Source organism: Neomonachus schauinslandi, chromosome 14 (genome assembly GCF_002201575.2).
Source record: "Neomonachus schauinslandi chromosome 14, ASM220157v2, whole genome shotgun sequence".
NCBI lineage: Eukaryota > Metazoa > Chordata > Mammalia > Carnivora > Phocidae > Neomonachus > Neomonachus schauinslandi.
The window spans coordinates 83,589,129-83,610,827 of record NC_058416.1 but is presented as its reverse complement, the minus strand read 5'-3'; the positions used below and the strand labels follow the sequence as shown (position 1 = coordinate 83,610,827).

General features: G+C 52.6%; 1 protein-coding gene and 1 non-coding gene across 2 annotated transcripts in view; both read left to right on the top strand.

Moving 5' to 3' along the window:
- CUX2 (cut like homeobox 2) overlaps positions 1–21,699 on the top strand; it is a 200,838-nt gene extending 179,139 nt beyond the window's left edge. Inside the window, exons 15-22 of the mRNA XM_044921106.1 lie at positions 700–1,380; positions 2,189–2,290; positions 6,046–6,824; positions 7,591–7,750; positions 13,813–14,082; positions 15,278–15,466; positions 16,675–16,948; positions 20,898–21,699. Coding sequence (XP_044777041.1) covers positions 700–1,380; positions 2,189–2,290; positions 6,046–6,824; positions 7,591–7,750; positions 13,813–14,082; positions 15,278–15,466; positions 16,675–16,948; positions 20,898–21,699 — 3,257 coding nt within the window. The remainder of the gene's footprint in view (positions 1–699; positions 1,381–2,188; positions 2,291–6,045; positions 6,825–7,590; positions 7,751–13,812; positions 14,083–15,277; positions 15,467–16,674; positions 16,949–20,897) is intronic.
- Positions 8,387–8,459, top strand: TRNAE-CUC. The gene has a single exon. It is a non-coding gene; the product is annotated as a tRNA-Glu (tRNA).

The following is a 21,699-nucleotide window of genomic DNA, read 5'->3' as shown; positions in this document are numbered from 1 at the left end:
TCCATAACCTTATAGCTGTGTGGCCCCGGCCAAGACTCTCTGTGCTGCCTCTGTTTCCTCATCTGTAAAATGGGGACAACGACGGATCCATTCCATGGGTGCTGTTCACGTGGGGAATGCAAACACGTAGGACGCGTAGGAAGAGGAGGGCTGCAAGGTGGGCAGGGGCCAGGAGTGGGCACCCTGCCGTGGTGGGCATTGGTCCGGATGCCCCACCCTGGGGCCAGGTGCTAGCACGTAATGGGTGCTCAGTGCATGTTCTTAATGTCGGAGGGAGGGCTCCCCAGAACTGGCGTGTGGGCCAGGCCTGCACAGATGGGGATTTGAGGATCAGAAGGGGAGCTCTTAGTACGGCTGGACGCCCACAGCACTTCTCTCCCCCTCCCCGCCTGCCCTCTCCCCCCACCTTTTCTCCCTGAATTGCTCTCTCATGTATGTGTCTCTCTGCCTCCCACTTTCTGTCTCTTTGTCCCTCTGTCTCTTTCTGCCTTTCATTCTGTCTCTGCCTCCATCCGCGTCTCCTCTGGTTTCTCGTTTCTGTCTGCCTCTCTGTTTCCCTGTCTCTGTTTCTCTGGTGTCTCCCTCACTCTCTCTGTCACTCTCGATATTTCTGTCCCTGGCTTGCTCTCTCTCTCCCCATCACTGTCTGCTTCTGTCTGTCCTCTCTTCCTGCATCTGTCTGTCTCTCTGACAATATAGAGGAGGAGCCTTCGGAGGACGATTCCATCAAAGACTCTCTGGGCACGGAGCAGTCCTACCCATCCCCTCCGCAGCTCCCACCACCACCAGGGCCCGAAGATCCCCTGTCCCCCAGCCCTGGGCAGCCCCTGCTGGGTCCTGGCCTGGGCCCTGATGGCCCAAGGACTTTCTCACTGTCCCCCTTCCCCAGCGTGGCTTCTGGGGACAGACTGGCAGGGGACGCACTGCTGTCCAAGCACATGATGCCCCCGGCCACCTTCAAGGGGGAGGCAGGCGGCCTGCTGGTGTTCCCCCCGGCCTTCTACGGCGCCAAGCCCCCCACGGCCCCTGCCACCCCCGCTCCTGGCCCTGAGCCACCTGGGGCCCCCGAGCCTGTGGACGGGGGTGGGGGCAGCGCAGCTGGGGCAGGGGCCGGAACCGGAGCCGAGGAGGAGCACCTGGACACGGCAGAGATTGCATTCCAGGTGAAGGAGCAGCTGCTCAAACACAACATCGGGCAGCGGGTGTTTGGCCACTATGTGCTGGGGCTGTCACAGGGCTCAGTCAGCGAGATCCTGGCCCGGCCCAAGCCCTGGCGCAAGCTCACGGTGAAGGGCAAGGAGCCCTTCATCAAGATGAAGCAGTTCCTGTCGGATGAGCAGAACGTGCTGGCTCTGAGGACCATCCAGGTGCGGCAGCGAGGTGAGGGCCCATCCCAAGGCACGGGGGCTGAGGGCGCAGAGCCAAACTCCGCCACCTCCCAGCTGTGTCGCCTGGGGCAAATGACTTTGCCTCTCTATGCCTCAGGTTCCCCTCTGTAAAACAAGGAAATACAGCCTCGTTCCCTTCTTCCTGGGGCCTGTGGCTACCCCTTGCTCCCCACCTGGCCCTAATGGGACAGCTCAGGCTGATCACTGTGGGAGAAGGCTGAGCCCAGGGGCTGTCCTGGCAAGTAGGTACTTCCTGAGGACCTCCAAGCCTCAGTTTGCCCATCCATGAAATGGCCTGGGTTCCTGCCAACTTGCCAGACTTGACTTTTAGGGTAGCCCATGTGAATGGCCCAAGCTTTGACCTTACAGACACACCTGAGCTTGAGTTCCAGCTCTGCCACTCACGTACTGGGTGACCTGGGGCAACTGACTTTAGCTTCTGTGCCTCAGTTTCCCTATCCATCCCCATCTGTCAGCCTCCTCTGAGGGTTAAATGAGTATAAATCTTTCAGCAGGGCCCCTGGAACATAGTAACTGCTTGAGAACTATTAGCTGTGGTGGTGGCCACCGTTGTTGTTACCATTGTATTATTATTATTAGTTTAAGCCAGAATCATTTGTAGATCCAGTTTGTCACACAGACTGGCTAAGTGGTGGTCTTGCCACACACACTCAAGGTCTCCCAGCCCTGGCCCTGGAGCCCCTGAGGGAGGAGGGGACCCACCCTTCGCCCTGCCCAGCTCCAGAGATTGACCCTCAGCATGCAGGTCCCCACGACAGATGCCCCCTTGCCTCCCCCAGGCAGTATCACCCCAAGGATCCGCACACCAGAGACAGGCTCGGACGACGCCATCAAGAGCATCCTGGAACAGGCCAAGAAGGAGATCGAGTCCCAGAAGGGGGGTGAGTGCCACTGCCGTAGGGGAGGCCTGAGGCCTCCAGGACCTGCCCTGAGCAGCAGGTGCGCCCTCGTCCGCCTTCGTCTACCACAGCGGGATTCCAAGCAGGTCAGAACCTCTTAACCAACCTGCAGCCAAGTGAGGCCTGGAGAGCCGGGTCCCTGTTAGTATGGGAGCCACTAGCCATGTGTGACTATAGCCACTCAAATTACTTGAAGTTAAATAAAATTACAGCTTCAGTTTTTTGCACAGTGACAAGTGGCCGCCATACGGTACAGCCCAGCCACTGCCGCCGCCCTGGTCTGGATTGTCCGGGTGTCTTCGACTTTGAGGAGACACAGTGATCCGTAATCACACAGGAACTCTGCCAAACACAGAGGCTGAAGCCTCCCCCTCCTTCCTGCACCTCCACTTCCTAGTTCCCAAAGAGACCCTGTTCTCCTGGCTTCCTCCTGCCTCCCAGTCTATACCTTCTGCACTTCCCAGGGGGCCCTGCGTTAGCCTCGTAGTGCTGCTGTTCAGCCACAAACTCAGTGGCTAAAAACAACACAAACTGATGGTCTTACAGCTCCAAAAGTCACAGGTCCACAGCTCCCTGGGCTAGAGGTAAGGTGTCGGCAGGGCTGTGTTCCTTCTGGAGACTCCAGAGGAGAATCCATTTCCTTACCTTTTCCAGCTTCTAGAGGCTCCCACATTCCTTGCCTCATGGCCCCGCCTGCAGCCTCACGGCCAGCATCATAGCAGCTTCCTCTCTGCCTCTGATCCTCCTGTTTCCCTCTCACAAGCACCTTGTGATGATGTGGGGCCTACCCACATGACCCAGGATCGTCTTCCATCTCAAGATCCTTAACTTAATCACATCTGCAGAGTCCCCTTTGCCATGTGAAGTAACATAGTCTGGGCCCAGGGAAGTGGATACCATTGGGAGACCATTATTTAGCCAACCAGAGTGTACTTTCTCCATCAGGCCCTCTGACTTTCCTATCCTTCCTAGATGAGTTAGTCCATTCCTGGAAGTTCCGTCAACACCCAAATCACCCCCTCTCCAGGCCACACCTCTCTCGAGAGTTCCAGAGCCCTAAGCCAACTGCTGGCTGGACATGTCCACCAAGGGCCCCACTGGCATCTCAGACTCAGCGTGTCTGAGATGGAACTCACTGTCTTCCCCTACCCCTCACTCACTCCCCAAACCCACCAGCTCAAGGCTGGGAACCTGTCACAGATGGTGCCAGATACCCAGGTGGGGTGAGAGGCCATCCTTGACTGCCACCATCATCACTTGCTGGGACCATTGCATTAGCCTCTTCACTGGTATTACCAATGATATTCTAGGTCCCACTGCAGCCCATTCTCCACCCAGAGGCCAGAGGGATCTTTCTAGAGCATACACATGGTCATGTCACTACCTCAGAATCCTTCCACAGCTCCCCATTGCCCTCAAGATAAAAATGCCAACTCCTCAACAAGGCCCCAGGCCCTATGGTCTTGACTTCTCCTGACTCCCTATACCTCTTGAATGAACTGCTTATAGCCATGTCCATTCTCATGCTGTTCCCTGTGCCCCTAATGCCATCCTCACCCCTGGCCAACTCCTGCGCATTCTCAACAATTCAACTCAGAAGTCACCTCGTCTAGAAAACCCCCCACCCCCATCCAGATGGATTGGATACCCATCCTCCTTGGATTCCCCATAATCACCTACATTGCTTGATGCAATGGAGCCAGTGGCCTGGCTGTCAATTTTGTCTCTGCTGTTTATTAGCTGTGTGACCTTGGGCAAGCTTCTTAGCCTCTCTGTGCCTCCATTTTCTCATATTTAAAATAGGCACAATAGGGCGCCTGGGTGGCTCAGTTGGTTAAGCGACTGCCTTCGGCTCAGGTCATGATCCTGGAGTCCCGGGATCGAGTCCCGCATCGGGCTCCCTGCTCGGCAGGGAGCCTGCTTCTCCCTCTGGCCCTCCCCCCTCTCATGTGCTCTCTGTCTCTCTCATTCTCTCTGTCTCAAATAAATAAATAAAATCTTTAAAAAAATAAATAAAATAAAAAAATAAAATAGGCACAATATTAGTACTTCTTTCTTAAGGTCGTGTGAAGATCAAATGAAATCAGTCCTGACGAGCACTCAGCCTGGGGGCCTGGCATGTAGAAGATGCCCCTAAAAATTTAGCTATCATTAGAGTTAACATCATCATCGTTTTCGTCTCTGTTACATTTGTTCACGTTACAAATACCTCTGCTGATATGTCTGTCCCTCCTACCAGTCTGAGGGCATTTTGCAGCCAGGGACCGAGTTGCATCCCTGCACCCAGCACAGTGTATCGCCAGGCCATGTAGACGGTTGCTGACTTTGAAGCGGATGCTGGCCTCCGCATTCCCACTTTGTGGTGTCTGCTGCCCCCTGGTGGCAACTCGGAGCAAAGTGTCCTGATTCCCAAGCGTCAGATTTTGTGGCCGGGAGCCAAGTGTTTCCCAAGGGCCCTCCCTCCTCCCTGGTCCCTGGTGAGGGGCAGAGGAGGCTCACCCTGCTAGGAGCCTACACTGCCCCACCCAGATAATCCACTGAGGCCCTACTCTGTACAGTTTAATTTCTTTCTTCTTGAGCTCCTCTGGCAAGAGAGACAATCATTCAGTAAACATTGGTTAAGCGTCTACTGTGTGCTGGACACAAGGTACAGCTGTGGACGAGACACAATATTGGAGTGTAAAGAACCATGAGAAACAGATTAATCAGACTCTCCCACTAAATAAACAGGACAGCTGAGAGCAGAGAGGGGGAGACACCTCACAGTTACACAGAGACTGAGGGAGAACCCAGGTCTCCTGACTCCCTATACAGTGCACTCCCACAGCCCGGGGTGGGGGGGGGGTGTCAGAAATAAGATAGCAGAGAAATTAAAAAGACAACATCAGGGGCGCCTGGGTGGCTCAGCTGATAAAGCGTCCAACTCTTAATTTCGGGCTCAGGTCATGATCTCAGGGTAGTGAGATCGAGCCTCGAGTCAGGCTCCATGCTGGGCGTGGAGCCTGCTTAAGATTCCCTCTCCCTCTGCCCCTCCCCCCATGCACACTCTCTGTCTCTAAAAACATAATAATAATAAGACAAAAGGCAACATAGCAGAGTGGACCAGCCAGGGAGCTTTCCATTCAGGGTCTGTGAAGAGGTAGCAAGAGAAAAAAACGCCTGGGTTCTTGCCCCATGCCCCTGACAAGAGTGAGTGCTACGCAGAGAGCAACTAGCAGACGCCCGGGGAGGAAATGAATATGGCTGACTGCTAACTCTAGAGTTCTACTCTCAGAATTGAAGGAAATATCCAGGATGGGGACAAAGATTTATATCCTTTATCGTTGTTTACAACAGTGACAAACTAGAAACAACCTAAGTGTCCAGCAGTGGGGGAATCGGGTAAATAAAGCAGAGAATATCCCTTCAAGTGGCATAGGCAGCCATCAAAGGTAGAACTTTTAATCATGAGAAAAAAATACTCATGTTGATACTAAGTGGGCATGGACCAGGCTACCCTCCCACATCAAGGATGATCACCCCATGCATGCGGTTAGAAAGCAGGCCAGAAGGCAATATGTGAGGATATTTCATGTGGTTGCCTTTGGCAGAAAGATTAAATTCATTTACCTGGCTGGCTTTATTGCAGTATCTTCACAGTATCTCCAAAGCATGCTATACTGATGCTGGGAACATCTTTGCCCTTCAAACCATGCCCTGACCCTGGGCCTTTGGCCACCCTGTCACCCTCCCGATAGGTGAGTCCAAGAACGCAACGGCCCCACTCAGCATCACCAACGGCACAGCCCCCGCCAGCACCTCGGAAGATGCCATCAAGAACATTCTGGAGCAAGCACGCCGCGAGATGCAGGCACAACAGCAGGCGCTGCTGGAGATGGAGGCAGGCCCCCGGGGCCGCTCAGTGCCTCCCTCGCCCCCAGAGCGGCCGTCGCTGCCTGCCGTGAGCCAGACCGGGGCCCCGACCTACGTCAAGCAGGAGGACAGCAGTGGCGGGGCCACCAGCAGCAGCGCCACACAGACGTCCCTCACGGTCCTGTCCCCCGCAGCCTTCGTGCAGAGCATCATCCGGAAGGTCAAGTCGGAGATCGGAGACGCTGGCTACTTTGACCACCACTGGGCCTCGGACCGCGGCCTGCTCAGCCGCCCCTATGCCTCCGTCTCACCCTCCCTCTCCTCCTCCTCCTCCAGCTACTCTGGACAGCCCAACGGGAGGGCCTGGCCCCGTGGGGATGAGGCCCCCGCAGCCCCTGAGGATGAGGCGGCAGGGGGCGAGGACGAGGCCCCCAGGCTGGGCGAGCTGAAGTCTGAAGGGGGCGTCCCGGAGGCCGGCAGCGGTGGGCGGCTGGCCTACTACCCTGCGTACGTGCCCCGCACGCTGAAGCCCACCGTGCCGCCCCTGACCCCCGAGCAGTACGAGCTTTACATGTACCGGGAGGTGGACACCCTGGAGCTGACACGCCAGGTCAAGGAGAAGTTAGCCAAGAATGGAATCTGCCAGAGGATCTTTGGGGAGAAGGTGAAGATAGTGGGGCCCACCCCCAAGAATCTCAGGGGGCCGTGGGGCCCATGGGACCTGGGGAGGGAGGACCACCTGAGGACCCAGCCCCCAGCGTTTATGGTCTGGAAAGAGAGGTTGTGTGTATGAACAGAAACAAGGCAAAAGCCGGATTCAAACCCAGGTCTGCATGACCCCAAACCCTTTCTCCTGCATCCACCTGTCCCTGGGTCCTGGGGGAAGGGTGCCATAGGCAGGGCTGACATTCAGTCCTATGGATGTTCAAGCAGTGAAATGCTTGTGTCTGGTTAGGAATAGCTACTTACCTCCCCTCCTCCAGAACCCTCCATCCCTCTCAGTTGTCCACCCACTAAAGGGTTAAGGCTCAGCCCAGCCAGGGGTGCCCTGCAGTACCAGTGGTTAAGTAGTTTTTAACAGCACCTCTGCGCATAGCAGAGGAACAGGCAAAGGGTCAGGTGAGCTGAGAGATAGGAGTGACCTAAGTGGAAGACACTGGAAGACTTCCTGGAGGAGGGGGCATTTGAGGGCTCTTGAAGTCAGGAAGGATTCTTACATGTAGGGATATCTGGAAGGGCATTGCCGATGGGGGGCATGGCCCAGGCACACAGCAGGCACCTGGGAAATGAACAAATCAAGGCAGCCCTGGTCTCCCAGAGAATCCGAGTGAACAGTGGTCCCTACAGATCTCGCGGAGAGGGAGGGAGGGGAGGCCAGGGAATGGCCCAGGAGCCTGCCTCCCTACCCTTCCTGCTCTGCCCATCCCCAGGTGCTGGGCCTGTCCCAGGGCAGTGTGAGCGACATGCTGTCCCGGCCGAAGCCCTGGAGCAAGCTGACGCAGAAGGGGCGAGAGCCCTTCATCCGCATGCAGCTGTGGCTCTCGGACCAGCTCGGCCAGGCCATCAGCCAGCAGCCCAGCGCCTCCCAGGGTGAGTGTGGTCGGGGCCCTCTCGTAGGATGCTGCCAGCCCCCCAGAACTGCCATTCCCAGCTGCCATTTCCCTGCTCCACCTTTCATCCTTCCTTCAACCAGAATGCCCTCTATTGGTGGTTTTAGACTCTAGGTGGCGCCAGGGTTCCTAGAGCAAGTGGAGAAAATACTTTGCGGAGCCGGAGCCGCAACACCCCATCCCCTGACCGGAGTCGCTGACTGACCTCTTTTTCCCAGTGATGCAACACGCAGCCTCAGAAGCCTTAGCACAGAGATTTGGGCTGTTATCCATCCATCAGTGATGCACAGGCAGGGTGGGATCTGAACGTTGGCTGGGTGAGGAAACTGAGGCTCAGAGAGTTACCCAAAGTCACAGAGCAGAGGTGGAAGGACGGAATCCAGGGAGGGACGCTAGGAAGCCCACGTTCCCTCCCCCACAACGACCAGTGGGCAGGTCAGTCGGAGTCCAGGTAAGGTGCAAGTATGAACAAGAATACTACCAGAAACATAATGTCAGGCAGCAAAAGCATCCCAGGTGATGGTGTTTATTTTAGAAGTTCATGCCCACAAGACAAGACAGCACATTGTTGCAGCATTGGCTACAAGCCTGTGCTTAAAATGTCAAAAAGAGGGGCGCCTGGCTGGCTCAATCGGTAGAGCATGTGACTCTCGATCTCAGGATTGTGAGTTCAAGCCCCATGTGGGGCATAGAGCTTACTTAAAAAAAAGAAAAAGAGTCAAAAAGAGCCACCACTCACCAGCCCGGGAAGAGGGGTTCCATGGGGGAGGGGAGGGCTCTGGCTGTTTCTGTTGCTTTTTGTCTTTAAAACAGAGAGATTTGAAGCAAATAAGGGAGCGTTAACATCTATTAAGGGCATGGACCCAGGGAAGGGAAGGAAGATTTACGTTTTCTTTTCAGTATATTTCTATACTTTGAAATATTTTATAATCAAAAATTTTAATTGAAAAACCCTGCTCCATCAGGCAGGTGTAAGGACCAATGCAGCCATTCTAACGACATTTGTCACACACCAGGCTGAACACTTGCAGTACCTTCATCTTTAATCCTCACATCAGGCTTGACCAGAGGGACCATTTGTCATTCCCACCTTACAGAAGAAGAAATGGAGGGTCTGAGTAGCACAGTGATGTGCCCAAGGTCATTGGCCAGTTAGTAGCAGAGCCAGGATTAGAACGCAGGGCTTTTAGCCATTAGGGTCCCTGGGAGTGCCTACCCCAGAGCCCATAGCTGTGAAAGAGTTCCCATCCTTGTGTTGTGTTGTAATTAACCTGTTTATTGTTGTAAAACTCATCATTTACCATTTGAACCATTTTTAAAGTGTACGATTCAGTGGCATTTAGTACATTCAAAACTTTGTGCAACCCCCGGCTCTCTCTCACCCCAGGACATTCTTCTCACCCCAAAAGGAACCCTGTGCGCATTAATCAGTCATGCCCACTCACCCCTCCCCCAGGCCCTGTAACCACCAGTCTGCTTCCTGCCTGTGTGGATTTGCCTCTTCTGGACATTCATACGTTATGTGGCCTTTTGTGTCTGGCTTCTTTCACTGAGCATCATGTTTCCAAGGCTCATCCATGTTGTAGCCTGTCTCAGTACTTCATTCCTGTTTATGGCCGAATAATATTTCCATGTACAGATAGACTGACTGCCTTTTGGCGATTGTGAATAATGCTGCTGTGAACATTTATGTACATGTTTTTGAACACCTGTTTTTGATGCCTTTGGATATATACCTCAGAGTGGAATTACTGGGTCGGATGATAATTCTGTAACTTACTGAGGAGCTTCCAAACTGTTTTCCGTAGTGATTGCACCCTTTCACAGCCTGGGCAGCGATGTGGGGGGAGGGGGTCCTATTTCTGTACATCCTCACCAACACCTGCTGTTCTCTGTGTTTGAAGCCATCCCCGTGGGTGTGAGTTGGCATCTCATTGTAGTTCTGATTTGCATTTCCCCCAGGTCGAATTGTTTTGGTTTTTAAAAATGTCTTTGTAGTGTAAGGGTTATGCTAAGACAGTCAAGAATGGCGTTCCTGGTGGAAGAACAGCACAAGCAAAGGCTAGGAGGAAGGATCCTTCTCAGATTAGGAAGGGAGTGAGGCCAGTGAGCGTGGACGCCTTGTGGACCAGGGGGTTGAGTACGGACCTGTTCCAGCCCCCGTGTTGTCCATGGCCCGGGGAGTTGGGGGTGAGCAGGATGCCAGGGGAGGCTTCCAAAGCATGCCCCCCCCCAGCTGCCCACCAACAGAGCCTAGGTCAAATAACAGGCTCTTCAGCTCTGCGCACAGTGGTCTACATGGGTACTGCAGCCCCTTGTGTCTGAGGCTTGCTTCTCAGAATTCTCTGGCTCCCCCCACGTGGTCTCTGACTTTCCCCCACTGAGTCTCTCCCACCATCGTTGTCCTTTCTCTCCCCCTCCCTTGTCTTTCTTGCTGCCTTTTTCCGCTGTGTCTCTTTGTCCCAGTCTCTCCCCCCATCTCCTTCTTTCCCTGTTCCTCTCTCCCACTCTGCGCCTGTCCCTACCCTGTGTCCCCCTGTCACTTCATCTCTCTCCTTCCATCTCTCCCTCACTGTCTCTCTCCATCATGACCAACTGTCCTGTTTGCCCAGGACACAGGACTTTCTGTACTACAACCAGCAAAGTCCTGGGCAAACAGACCAGGTGGTCACCCTGCTGTCCCCGCTCTGCCCTGCCAACATCCCTTTCCAATGCCCTTGCTCAAGCCCCAGCCAACCTGACTGTTCGTGTTCAACCTCCCGGCCCTTTATAATTAGTGTGTTCCTCCTGATAGAGTTGATTTCTGAATCTTTCAATAATTTTGTCAGATGTGGTCCTTGAAGTCTGAGTAGTCAGAAAAGGCCGGTGTTCTGCCTGGGGGCTGGCTGATTTCAGGCTCATCATCTGGGTCTCCCTCCATCTCCTCATCCCGCTCCCTCTCTGGTTGGAAATCTGGCCCTTTAGGAGGGGGTGCAGTGTTCCAAGAGGCAGATGCCTTTGAAGACCCTCGATTCTCCTCCAGCTGAGCCCAGCTCCTCTCCCATGCCAGTGATGGATGGACTCTCGAAACAGCCTCTTGCTTTCCCAGGCTGGCCCTTCCCCAGCAGCTCTGTGTCTCTGCTGGTGACAGTGACAAGGGACGTGTCAGCTCCAGCGTCTCACGGATGCCACCTGAATGAGCCCGATTTGGGGGCAGAGGGAACAATAGTGTCTTCCTAATGCCAGATGTGGGCTGCCAGCTCCATGGGGCTGCAGTGTCATTGCTCAGAACTTTGCGGCTTCGCTTTGCACCTTGCAAGGGAACACAGGGGTCCTGGCCAAAATTTACTCACTCAACAGACTTCTGCCCAGCACCTCTTTCCTCCTTCCTCCCCAGGCTTTAGAACTCACCCATGATTAACGTGTGTTCCCGGCCTGCCAGGGACTTATGGTGGATAAGAGGACAGTGTCGGATATAAGCAGACCTCAGCTTGCCACTACTAGTCCCTGTGTGACCTTGGACACATTGCCTAATAGCGCTGAGCCTCAGTTTCCTCCTCTATTAAATGGGATGACATGGTAGCTACCTCCTAGAGATGGTATAAAGGTCACTTGAGATCACATAGCATTATTCTGGGCATGTAATAAGTACCCAGTAAAAGGAAGTTTCATTAATTATCATCATCATCTTCGTCGTTGTCATTGTCATCTGGTAAGGGGGAGATCTGGCACAAGAAGGAAATTGTAGTGAAGTGCAACAATGTAGTCAAAGTGCTATTATACCTTAAAGGTGTGCACCTCAGGGAAGGGACGTTTGGGATTGGGTCTTGAAGGATACATAGGAGTTCAAGGTTAGGGAGAAGGCCTTCAGGATGGCAAAGGCATAGGGGCTTAGAAGAGCCTAGAAGGTTGTGGGGGGAGGGGATGATGGGCTGTGAGAGTAGCTCCAGGTCTGTGGGATGGGGTTCCTACAAGAGAGTCCAGAGCCTTAAGCACTAGGACAAGGAGAACACATTTCTTGTGCAAGGGTCAATAGGAAGCCATTTAAGGTTCTGGAACATAGTAATCCACTTGCTTTCCACAGGGAAGGAAAAATCCATCCAGAGCAGAGGCTCAGGATATTCTTTCTGGAATCAAACCACTGCAGGATGGTTGTGGGGCTCTTCTCACTTCCTAGACATCATACATTTTTATACTTAACAGATTTCTAGCAGGCAGCAGCCAAATGTCTTGAAGAAGAGGAACCTGTTTCTAATTTGCTGGAAGGTACCATGCGCACCAGCACTGGGATTCCTCAACCCTCCACCATGGTCCCCACCCCTTTAAGGGCATCTCCTCAGGCACCTCCGCCCCGGCCCGGGATAGTCGGGAGGCTCAGCTCATGCCTAAAAGCCCAGTGGGAGACTGACTCCTCAGGAGGTGACCTGCATTGTCTCATGGAGTCCTCTTGAGGGCACCGCTTGGAGGAGGGCTGCTGTAGGCATAGTGCCACATGCTCTGCGGGGCCATTTAACAGATTCAGGGACTGGGGGTCTGGCAAGGTCGTCCCACCCAACGTGCCTTCCCAATGGCCTTTGACAAATGAAAACCGTGGCTTATAAACTCACTTTTTAAATATGCCAATGTACCGTGGACCTCTTTTTCTTTTTTCAGCTTTATTGAGATACACTTGACATAGTAACATTGTGTAAGTTTAAAGTATACAGCGTGATGATTTCATAGGCGTATATATTGCAAAATGTTTACCACAGTAAGACTAGCTAACGCATCCTTCACCTTACATAATTACCATTTTGTTGTTCTGTTGGGAATAGTGAAGTTCTACTGTCATAGGAAGTGTCAAGTATATAATTCCGAATCGTTCACCATAGTCACCACACTGGACGTTAGATCCAGTGTGGTGACTGACTCATCTTACGTGGACTGACTCATCTTACGTGGACGTCTTTTCATTACGTTGACGTCTTTTCATTACGTTATTTTTCGTTGCTTCAGGAAATCACCATATTTTATTTAGTTAATCTCTGGTGGTTGGGTTTATAGAGGGTTACCAACTTACTTTTTGGAACTTTTCATTTTTGAAGTAATTTCTAATTAATTGAAGAGTTGAAACAATAGAACAACAGACTCCCTGTACCCGACACACAGACTCACCAGTTGCTAATTTTGCCATGTTGGTGCCTTTCTCTCCTGACCATTGGAGATACTAGTTCATATCATGTCCCTTTACCCCTAAACGCTTCAACAAGCATTTCCCAAGAATGAGAAACCTGATAATGATACAATACCATTGATGTAGCCCACTATCTATATTCAGGTTTCTTTGGTTGTCCCAATAATATCCTTTATATAATTTTTTTTAAGTAAACTCTATGCCCAATGTGGGGCTTGAACTCACAACCCCAAGATCAAGAGACTCCACAGACTGAGCCAGCCAGGCACCCGCCCCATCCTTTATAAAATTTTGTTTCTCCCTGTCCAGGATCAGAGTCAGGAACACTTGTATTTTGTAGTCATGTCTCTTTAGTCTCCCAGTTTGAACAGTCTTCTGCATCTGTTTGTTTTTCAATTTTGATATTTTTGAAGACTAGAAGCCAGTAATTCTATAGACAGCCTCAATCCGGCTTTGTCTGCTGCCTCCTTGTGATTAGGTTCAGGCCATGCACTTGGGGCAGGAATATCCAGAAGTGAAGTGAAGCTGTGTCCTCAGTACGTTGCAGCAGGAGGAACCAATTGTTGATTTGTCCTTTCATTGGTGATGTTACCTTTGGTCCTTTGGTTAAGGTGATGTCTGCCAAGTAGCTGTATACTGTAGAGTTACTGTTTTTCCCTTTGTAATTAGTAAGTATCTTATAGGGAGATACTTTGAGACCATGTAAATACCCTATTCTTGATCAAACTTTCATCTGATAGTTTTTGCATCCAGGATGGTCCCTGCCTAAGATACTACTATGGTGGTTGCAAAATGGGCTGTTGCCAACACTTGGCTCCAACAAACACCCAAACCATGTGTGTCTGTTCCAAATGGCAGTAACTGCCTTCTCTGTCTCTCTGTGCCCACAGCCAGTCCCACGGAACCGAGGTCCTCACCGTCCCCACCGCCTAGCCCCACAGACCCGGAGAGGAGCTCCCAGGAGCCCTTGATCCTGGCACTGGAGGGCAGCAAGGAGAACCAGCAGCCGGAGGGACGCTCCAGCTCCTCGCTGGGGGGGAAGATGTACTCAGGCAGCCAGACCACAGGGGGCATCCAGGAGATTGTGGCCATGTCCCCCGAGCTGGACACATATTCCATCACCAAGAGAGTCAAAGAGGTCCTCACAGACAACAACCTAGGTACAGGGTGGCGGGAATCAGGGATGCTGCCTCCTACCCTGTTTGGCTCTTACTTGCCTTGAGCAGAGTGCCCACAGTGAGATCCTAGGGCCCAGGGTCCAGCCTGCAGGGGCCAATCAGCCCAGAGGCATCCAGGACCCTCTGGGAGGCATCTGACTCTGACCTGGGTCCCTAGAGTAGGACAAACGGGGGGTGAGTGCAGGTCTGATGTAACCTGAAATCCTCAGCCCATAGCGACAGTGAGACTCTAGCACATCCTGACACGGGGCTGAACCCCTTGTCCTCAGGGGACACAGAGGAGAAACCTGTTCTCTTTCACTCTATGGATCACAAACTCCTCTGAGTCTCCACTGCCAATCATGCCCCTCTCCCAGAGGGATGCACACAGACCCCGAATTCTTCACTGCAGTTTCTATTATAAAAATAAGACATGTTCCTTATTTTAAAATATCAAACGGTACAGGAAAAAACTAAAAAGTAAAAGTCCCCTAAGCCCCCAATCATACTCCACAGTTTTTATATATCTTTGGTACTTCCTAAAAATACAAGAATATATGTATACCTGATTTATTTTTTTCTATGTAGATGAATTTGCATACATACTATCCTATAACTGGCTTTTTAAAAGTGAACCCTGTTTTGTAGACACCCTTCCACATTAGAATGATCAGAACACTTGCAGTCTTCTTCCCTGTTGCCAAGTGTTGCAGACCAGGGATGCCCCACATTTTTGACCCACTTGATGGGCATTTTGTTTGTTTCCAATCTCCTTCTGCCTCTGAAACCACGTCAGTATGGTGGTCTTTGGGCCTTTGAGCAAGTATGACTGGAGGGAATTGCAGGATCAGAGAATACGCACATTGAAATTTTGATACAATATGTCAAATACTCACTAACGAGGTGACACTAATTTGTACACACAAAGTGTTCAGACCTGCTCGGGAATCTCCTAGGAGTGAAGGAAATCTAAATTGTGAAAGCATTTTGGTTGGTAGCTGTTGGTTCCCCTACCCTCAACCTCCTATTTTGCAGAAAAGTCCCTTCCAGATTCCCCCTGGGTGTGGGTTCCCTCCCGCATGTGTATGGTGCTTCCCTCTGAGTTAGTGGAGACGTCCCAGGTTCTCCTCTTTTTCTTGTCTCTCCTGGGCGCACTCGGCCCAGCCTGGGGTAACAGGTTGCCCTCCCCTGTCCCTAGGGCAGAGGCTGTTCGGGGAGAGCATCCTGGGGCTGACACAGGGCTCCGTGTCTGACCTGCTGTCCCGCCCCAAACCTTGGCATAAGCTGAGCCTAAAGGGACGGGAGCCCTTTGTGCGCATGCAGCTGTGGCTCAACGACCCCCAGAATGTGGAGAAGCTGAGGGACATGAAGAAGCTGGAGAAGAAAGGTGAGCACCAGGTGTCTGGGCGTGGCTTCAGGTTTTTCCGTTGCAACCATATCTAGTTGTAACCCAAAGAAAGCCAGGGCCCCAAGGCCCCATCTCAGCCCGGTGTGGGCCTGCAAAGCACGGCAATCCCCCAGCGCATAACTGAAAGCAACTAAACCATTTACTGTTTCTCCCATGAAAACCCCAATACCCCACCTCTCTCAGCGTCCTTCCATACACCCATAGCTGCTTCAAAGTCTTTTGTCAACCCCAACTGCACATACCCCAGAGTGCTCTCTCTCTGATCCCCCTTTGCCTGTAACCCAGACTCTACACAACAAAGCACAAAAGTGGCCCAGCAGACAGGAATTCTCCCTCCTGGGGGTGGGCAAGGAGATTTCGGATTCTTCCGTCATCCAGTATTATAGCCCTGAAAAACTGAGCCAGCATTGAGCACCTGCTGTGTGCCCGCCCAATCTCGTGCTGTGACGAAGGGAGTCTAGAAAAGGTCAAGGCTGGGAGAGGAGATACAAGGAACTGAAAAGCTGTCACTCAGGGCACCAAGGCAGTTCCCGCTGAGGGCCCAGGGCCAAGCCAGGCTGTGAAGGGCCCACTATCTGTTGGCCTCAGACAACTCTGCACTTGAGAACTTGGCCCGCCACTTCCTGGCTCTGTGACCTTGGGCAAGTCGCTCCCTCTCTTTGTGCCTCATTCTCCTTCATCTGAAGAGTCTCAGGGCATTGCTGTGAGGATAAAATTACATCCTCCATTCTGAAGCGGGCTTCTTTCCCCCACATTTTGGTGATTTGGGGTTGAGATGCCTCATGCAATTACGGGGATCATTTAAATGAATGTCCTGCGCTCGCCCCCCAAGACTGTAGTGAAATTCAGAGACACTTCTGTCAACCAAGAGACTACAGCATAGCATAGCACCCGGTGTTGAGCATCTCCTATCTCTGAGCACCCAGCTAAGCTCTCTGCATACTTGACACCTGGGTGCTAACGACCAGACTTCAGAGGCAGGTGTGGGCAGACAGGCGTCTCAGCAGAGGGTTTGGGAGGATGTGGAAGCAGGAGCAAGGAGGGAGGAAAGGATGAGACTGGCAATGGGCCCCAGAGTGTGAGGCACCGGCCGGAGCTGCCCCCACCCCCTGCTCCGGCCGCCACTAGGGCATGATCCGGCCTCTGGTCTGCACCCCCTCAGTGCCTCCTTCTCCCGCCTGCCCCAGCCTACCTCAAGCGCAGGTACGGCCTCATCGGCACCAGCTCAGACAGCGAGTCCCCAGCCACCCGCTCGGAGTGCCCCAGCCCCTGCCTGCAGCCCCAGGACCTGAGCCTCCTGCAAATCAAGAAGCCGCGAGTGGTGCTGGCGCCCGAGGAGAAGGAGGCGCTGAGGAAGGCCTACCAGCTGGAGCCCTACCCCTCCCAGCAGACCATCGAACTCCTCTCCTTCCAGCTCAACCTCAAGACCAACACCGTCATCAACTGGTTCCACAACTACAGGTATGGTGCCGGGGCGGCCGGACCCCTGCCCCATCCCAGGCCCAGCGGGAGCCTAGCTTGGCCTCTGGGAGGTGGGGAGACCGTATGGCCCAGGTGTTTAGATTCAGAGTCTAGGCAAACCTGGGCATAAATCCCAGCTCCGCCGTTTCCAGCTGTGAGCCCCTGAGCACGTCGCTTCACCTCCCTGAGTCGGAGTCTCCTGACCTATAGAATGGGGACTGTGGTGGGATCTGCTTCCTGGAGTTGAGGACTGATTCAGTGGGCTACCATATTTACATAACATACTGGCCACATGGCATGGGGTAGGTCATGATACTGTTGTCACCTCTCTTAATTATTACTTCACCCAGTTTGTGTCTGCCTCTCTGAAGGGACAGGGAATGGTATTTGGGGCACAGGACTGAGGAGCCCTGCCTACCCACTGAGCCTCATGTGGGAGCCCTGATTTGGGGCTCTTGACCTCTCCCACTCCCGAGACCAAGAGAAACCCTCTGGCAGCCCCTTAGTCTCCACCTGCCTGGAGGAGTGGGTGATCCCTATGTCTGTGGCTGCCTCCCACTCGCCGGTCCCTAGTCTTGGGGGTCACCGACTTGCAGTGGCTGGGCTTCCTGGGAGTTCAGTGCCGGGGCTGGCTGGGGGCATTGACTGGATTCAGCAGTGCCCGCGGAGACTGCAGAGGGGCTTCCTGAGTTCAGCTGAGAGCCCTGTGGAGAAGGCTTGCTGGATTCCAGGGACCATCTCTGAGCCCCTCTCCACCCACCCTCCGCCAAGCTTCCTGAGCAGGAAAGGTCTCTGGTGTCCATGCGGTGCCAGAGAGAGTCCATCCACGTGTTCCAGGGGCAGGGAGAAGGTCTCTTACTCCCGAAGGGAGAAGAGGAAGGAGGAGCCTGGAAAGGTGGAACATTTGAAATCTCCTCTCTCCAAAGCCCAGGCATGGGCAGCCCAAAGACCTGAGTTCAGTCCCACCTTGGCTGTGTGTTCTTGGGCAAGTTACTGTACTTCTCTGGGTCTCATCCCTATTTTACAGATAAGGCAGATAAGGAATCTAATGCTGAATCAAGGATCAAATGAAAAGACTTCAGGCATAAATATATTGTTAAATATTGCTGTTTATGATCTGGCTCAGATTCAGGGCCTTCCAAACAGCGAACGACACAGGTCCCTAAATCCTCACATCCTCCTTCCCTTCCTGGGGAATATGGGGATGTCTTCTCCCCTCTTGTTCCCCATAGGAACTGAGCACTCCATTTTTATCCAACATACTCATTCAACAAATAGTTACAATGTATGCACAGTGATCCAGGATCTGGAGATACAGGGGTTCAAAGCCATCATCCTGGTGTGCCTGGGGGTTCAGTCAGTTGAGCGTCTGCCTTCGGCTCAGGTCGTGATCCCAGGGTCCTGGGATCGAGCCCCGCATCGGGCTCCCTGCTCAGCAGGGACTCTGCTTCTCCCTCTCCCTCTGTGATCGCTCTCGCTCTCACTCTCTCTCGCTTTCAAATAAATAAAATCTTAAAAACAAAAAGCCACCATCCCTGCCCTTAGAGAGCTTAAAATTATGAACCAGATAATTTTACTACAATCTAATTGCTATAAAGGGGGGAATAAGGGGCTGAGGGGAAAGGGAATCCCGTCCAGGGAAGACTTTACAGAAGAGGTGGCATTTGAGCTGGGTTTCGAAGGATGACTAAGAATTTGCACCGAGGAGCAGAGAGAATTCCACTCCAAAAGAAAGAAACTGGTCTCAGAGTTACAGGAGAAAAACCATTTCATTTTGTAAATGTCTATTGAGCACCTACTCTGCACAAGGTACTGAAGAGAACAAGACAAAGTCCTTGCCCTTAGTATCTCTTACAGACCGGCAGGGACGGTCACTATTACATGAGCATTCATACTAATACATCATTACAAATTGCAGTGAACTCTGGGAAAGGTGAACAGCAAGATGTTTTGAGAATAAATTATCAGGGAGGGGCGCCTGGGTGGCTCAGTCAGTTAAGCGTCCAACTAACTCTTGGTTTCGGCTCAGGTCATAGTCTCAGGGTTGTGGGATTGAGCCCCGCGTCAGGCTCTGCCCTCAGAGTGGAGTCTACTGGAGATTATCTCCCTCTCCCTCTGCTACTCCCCCTGCTCGTGTGCTCGCTCGCTCGCTCTCTCTCAAATAAATAAATATAATCTTTAGCGGCGCCTGGGTGGCTCAGTCGTTAAGCGTCTGCCTTCGGCTCAGATCGTGATCCCAGGGTCCTGGGATCGAGCCCCGCGTCGGGCTCGCTGCTCCAGGGGAAGCCTGCTTCTCCCTCTCCCTCTCCCCCTGCTTGTGTCCCCTCTCTCGCTGTGTCTCTTTCTGTCAAATAAATAAATAAAACTCTTTAAAAAAGAGAGGGAGACTAATTTCTACTAAAATGTGTGAATGACTATTAGCCTCATATTTATATTTGTTCTACAGTTTGAATAGTCTAATGATGGAACGTCAGACACTGAGCCATCCTAAACCCCTCCTCCAGTCTCACCTCAGTGGAACCCACTAGGGCTCTTCCTGATCTCAGCAGCTTTTCCCTCTTCTAGAGGAGACTGAGGGTGAAGGTGGAGTCCCCTGGATGGTGGGCTAATGCCACCTTTGTAGAGGGACTGGAGACTGAACCAAATGACCCCTCCAAGTCCTTGCAGGCCCAGGCTACTGGGATGGGACCCCATCGCCAAACTGGACAGGGAGCCAGGAGGCAAGAGAGTGTAGCCCGATCACTGGGTTCCCAGCCCAACTGCTTGCTCTGTGATCATAGCAATCCTTGGGCCTCTCTGAGCCTTGTCTCCTGTATCTATAGGAATGAGACTAATGTCCTTTTCCTAAGGTTATTATGAAAAATTAATGAAATAATCTGCAAAAAGCACTTGGCCTGGTGCCTGATACATGATAAGCAGCCATTAGTGTGATGTTTGTAACTTATAATTGTTAGTATTCTATATCAATAACTTGTACTTTATTATTAATATAAATGGGCAGAGGGCTACAGCAGGTAGCTGAGGAAGCCATTCTGTTCTATGACCTTGAATGAGTCATTTGACTTCTCTGGACTTCATCTACTGTTAGGAAAATAATGAATGGGGTTAGTCCCAATCCTGACTTATCCTGCTTAAAACGTGTGTAAGACTGAGTTGCCCTCTGATGGCAGGGAAGCAGTTGAAGTGAAGAGAGAGCGAGTGGGTTCTGGACGGGAATCTGGGCTTGCAGGTTCTGGTCCCAGCTCTGTCCCTGTGTGCCGTGGTGACCTGTACAAGTCACTCTTCGCACCTCAGTTTCCCCTTCTGGGCTGATGTCTAAGAGTCCCCACAGGAAAGAAGCAGAGAGATGTTGCCACAAACTAGAGCTGGATTTGACTTCAAGAAATGCTCTAGACTGGTGCTGTCCAAAAGAAACATAATGCAAGCCGCATGTGATTTAAAATTCTCTAATAGCCACATTAAAAAAAAAAAAAAACAGAAATACACGAAATTAATTGTAATAGTGTATTTAGCCTAATGTAACCATTTCGGTGTGTAATCAATATAAAAACTTTACCAATGAGACCTTTTACTTTTCTTTGTATTAAGCCTTCAGAATCCAGTGTGTATTTTAACCCGTACAACACATCTCCTTTCAGACTAGCCACATTTTAAGTGCTCAGGAGCCACGTGTGGCCAGTGGTTCCTCTACTGGACAGCGCAGGTCTAGATGATGAACTTTGGAATCCAACAATCCTGAGTTCAGGCCGTGACTCCGCTACTTAGTGGCTGTGTGAGGCTTGTTTCCTCCTGTGTGAAGTAAGGATAATAATAGCACCCACTAGTAAGGTTGTTGACAGGACTTACTAAGACGCTGCATGTGAGGAGGCCCCTGGGAAAGTGGATGGGGTCAAAATGCCACTTGTCTGGATTGAGTCCCGCCCCTCGCTCACCACCATCTCTGCCCCAGGTCCCGGATGCGCCGGGAGATGTTGGTGGAGGGGACCCAAGACGAACCAGACCTTGACCCCAGTGGGGGTCCTGGCATCCTACCACCAGGCCACTCCCACCCAGACCCTACCCCGCAGAGCCCCGACTCTGAGGCTGAGGACCAGAAGCCTACCGTGAAGGAACTGGAGCTTCAGGAAGGCTCCGAGGAGAGCATCACACCCCCGACCACCCAGGACAAGGCCCAGGTGAGGATTAAGCAGGAACAGACTGAGGAGGATGCAGAGGAAGAGGCGGGCAACCAGCTCCAGGACTCAGGGGAGCCAGACAAAGGCCAAGGTTCCCCCAGAGAGGCGCATCCTGACCGTCCGGGTAACGACAGACTCTCTAAGGTGGCCCCGGGGCTCCTCCTTCCAGGCGGGACCACTCCAGACTGTCCCTCACTGCAGCCCCCCCAGGAGAACGAGGGTGGGGAGCGGCTCCACCCGGACCCTCTAAGTTTTAAGTCGGTCTCAGAGTCCTCGCGCTGCAGCCTGGAGGTGTCCCTGAACTCACCCTCGGCTGCCTCCTCGCCGGGCCTCATGATGTCTGTGTCACCCGTCCCCTCCTCCTCAGCCCCCATCTCCCCGTCCCCACCCGGCGCCCCTCCTGCCAAAGTGCCGAGTGCCAGCCCCATCGCCGACACAGCTGGGGCTTTGCACCCCAGCGCCAAGGTGAACCCCAACCTGCAGCGGAGACACGAGAAAATGGCCAACCTGAACAGCATCATCTACCGGCTGGAGAGGGCTGCCAATCGGGAGGAGGCCCTGGAGTGGGAGTTCTGA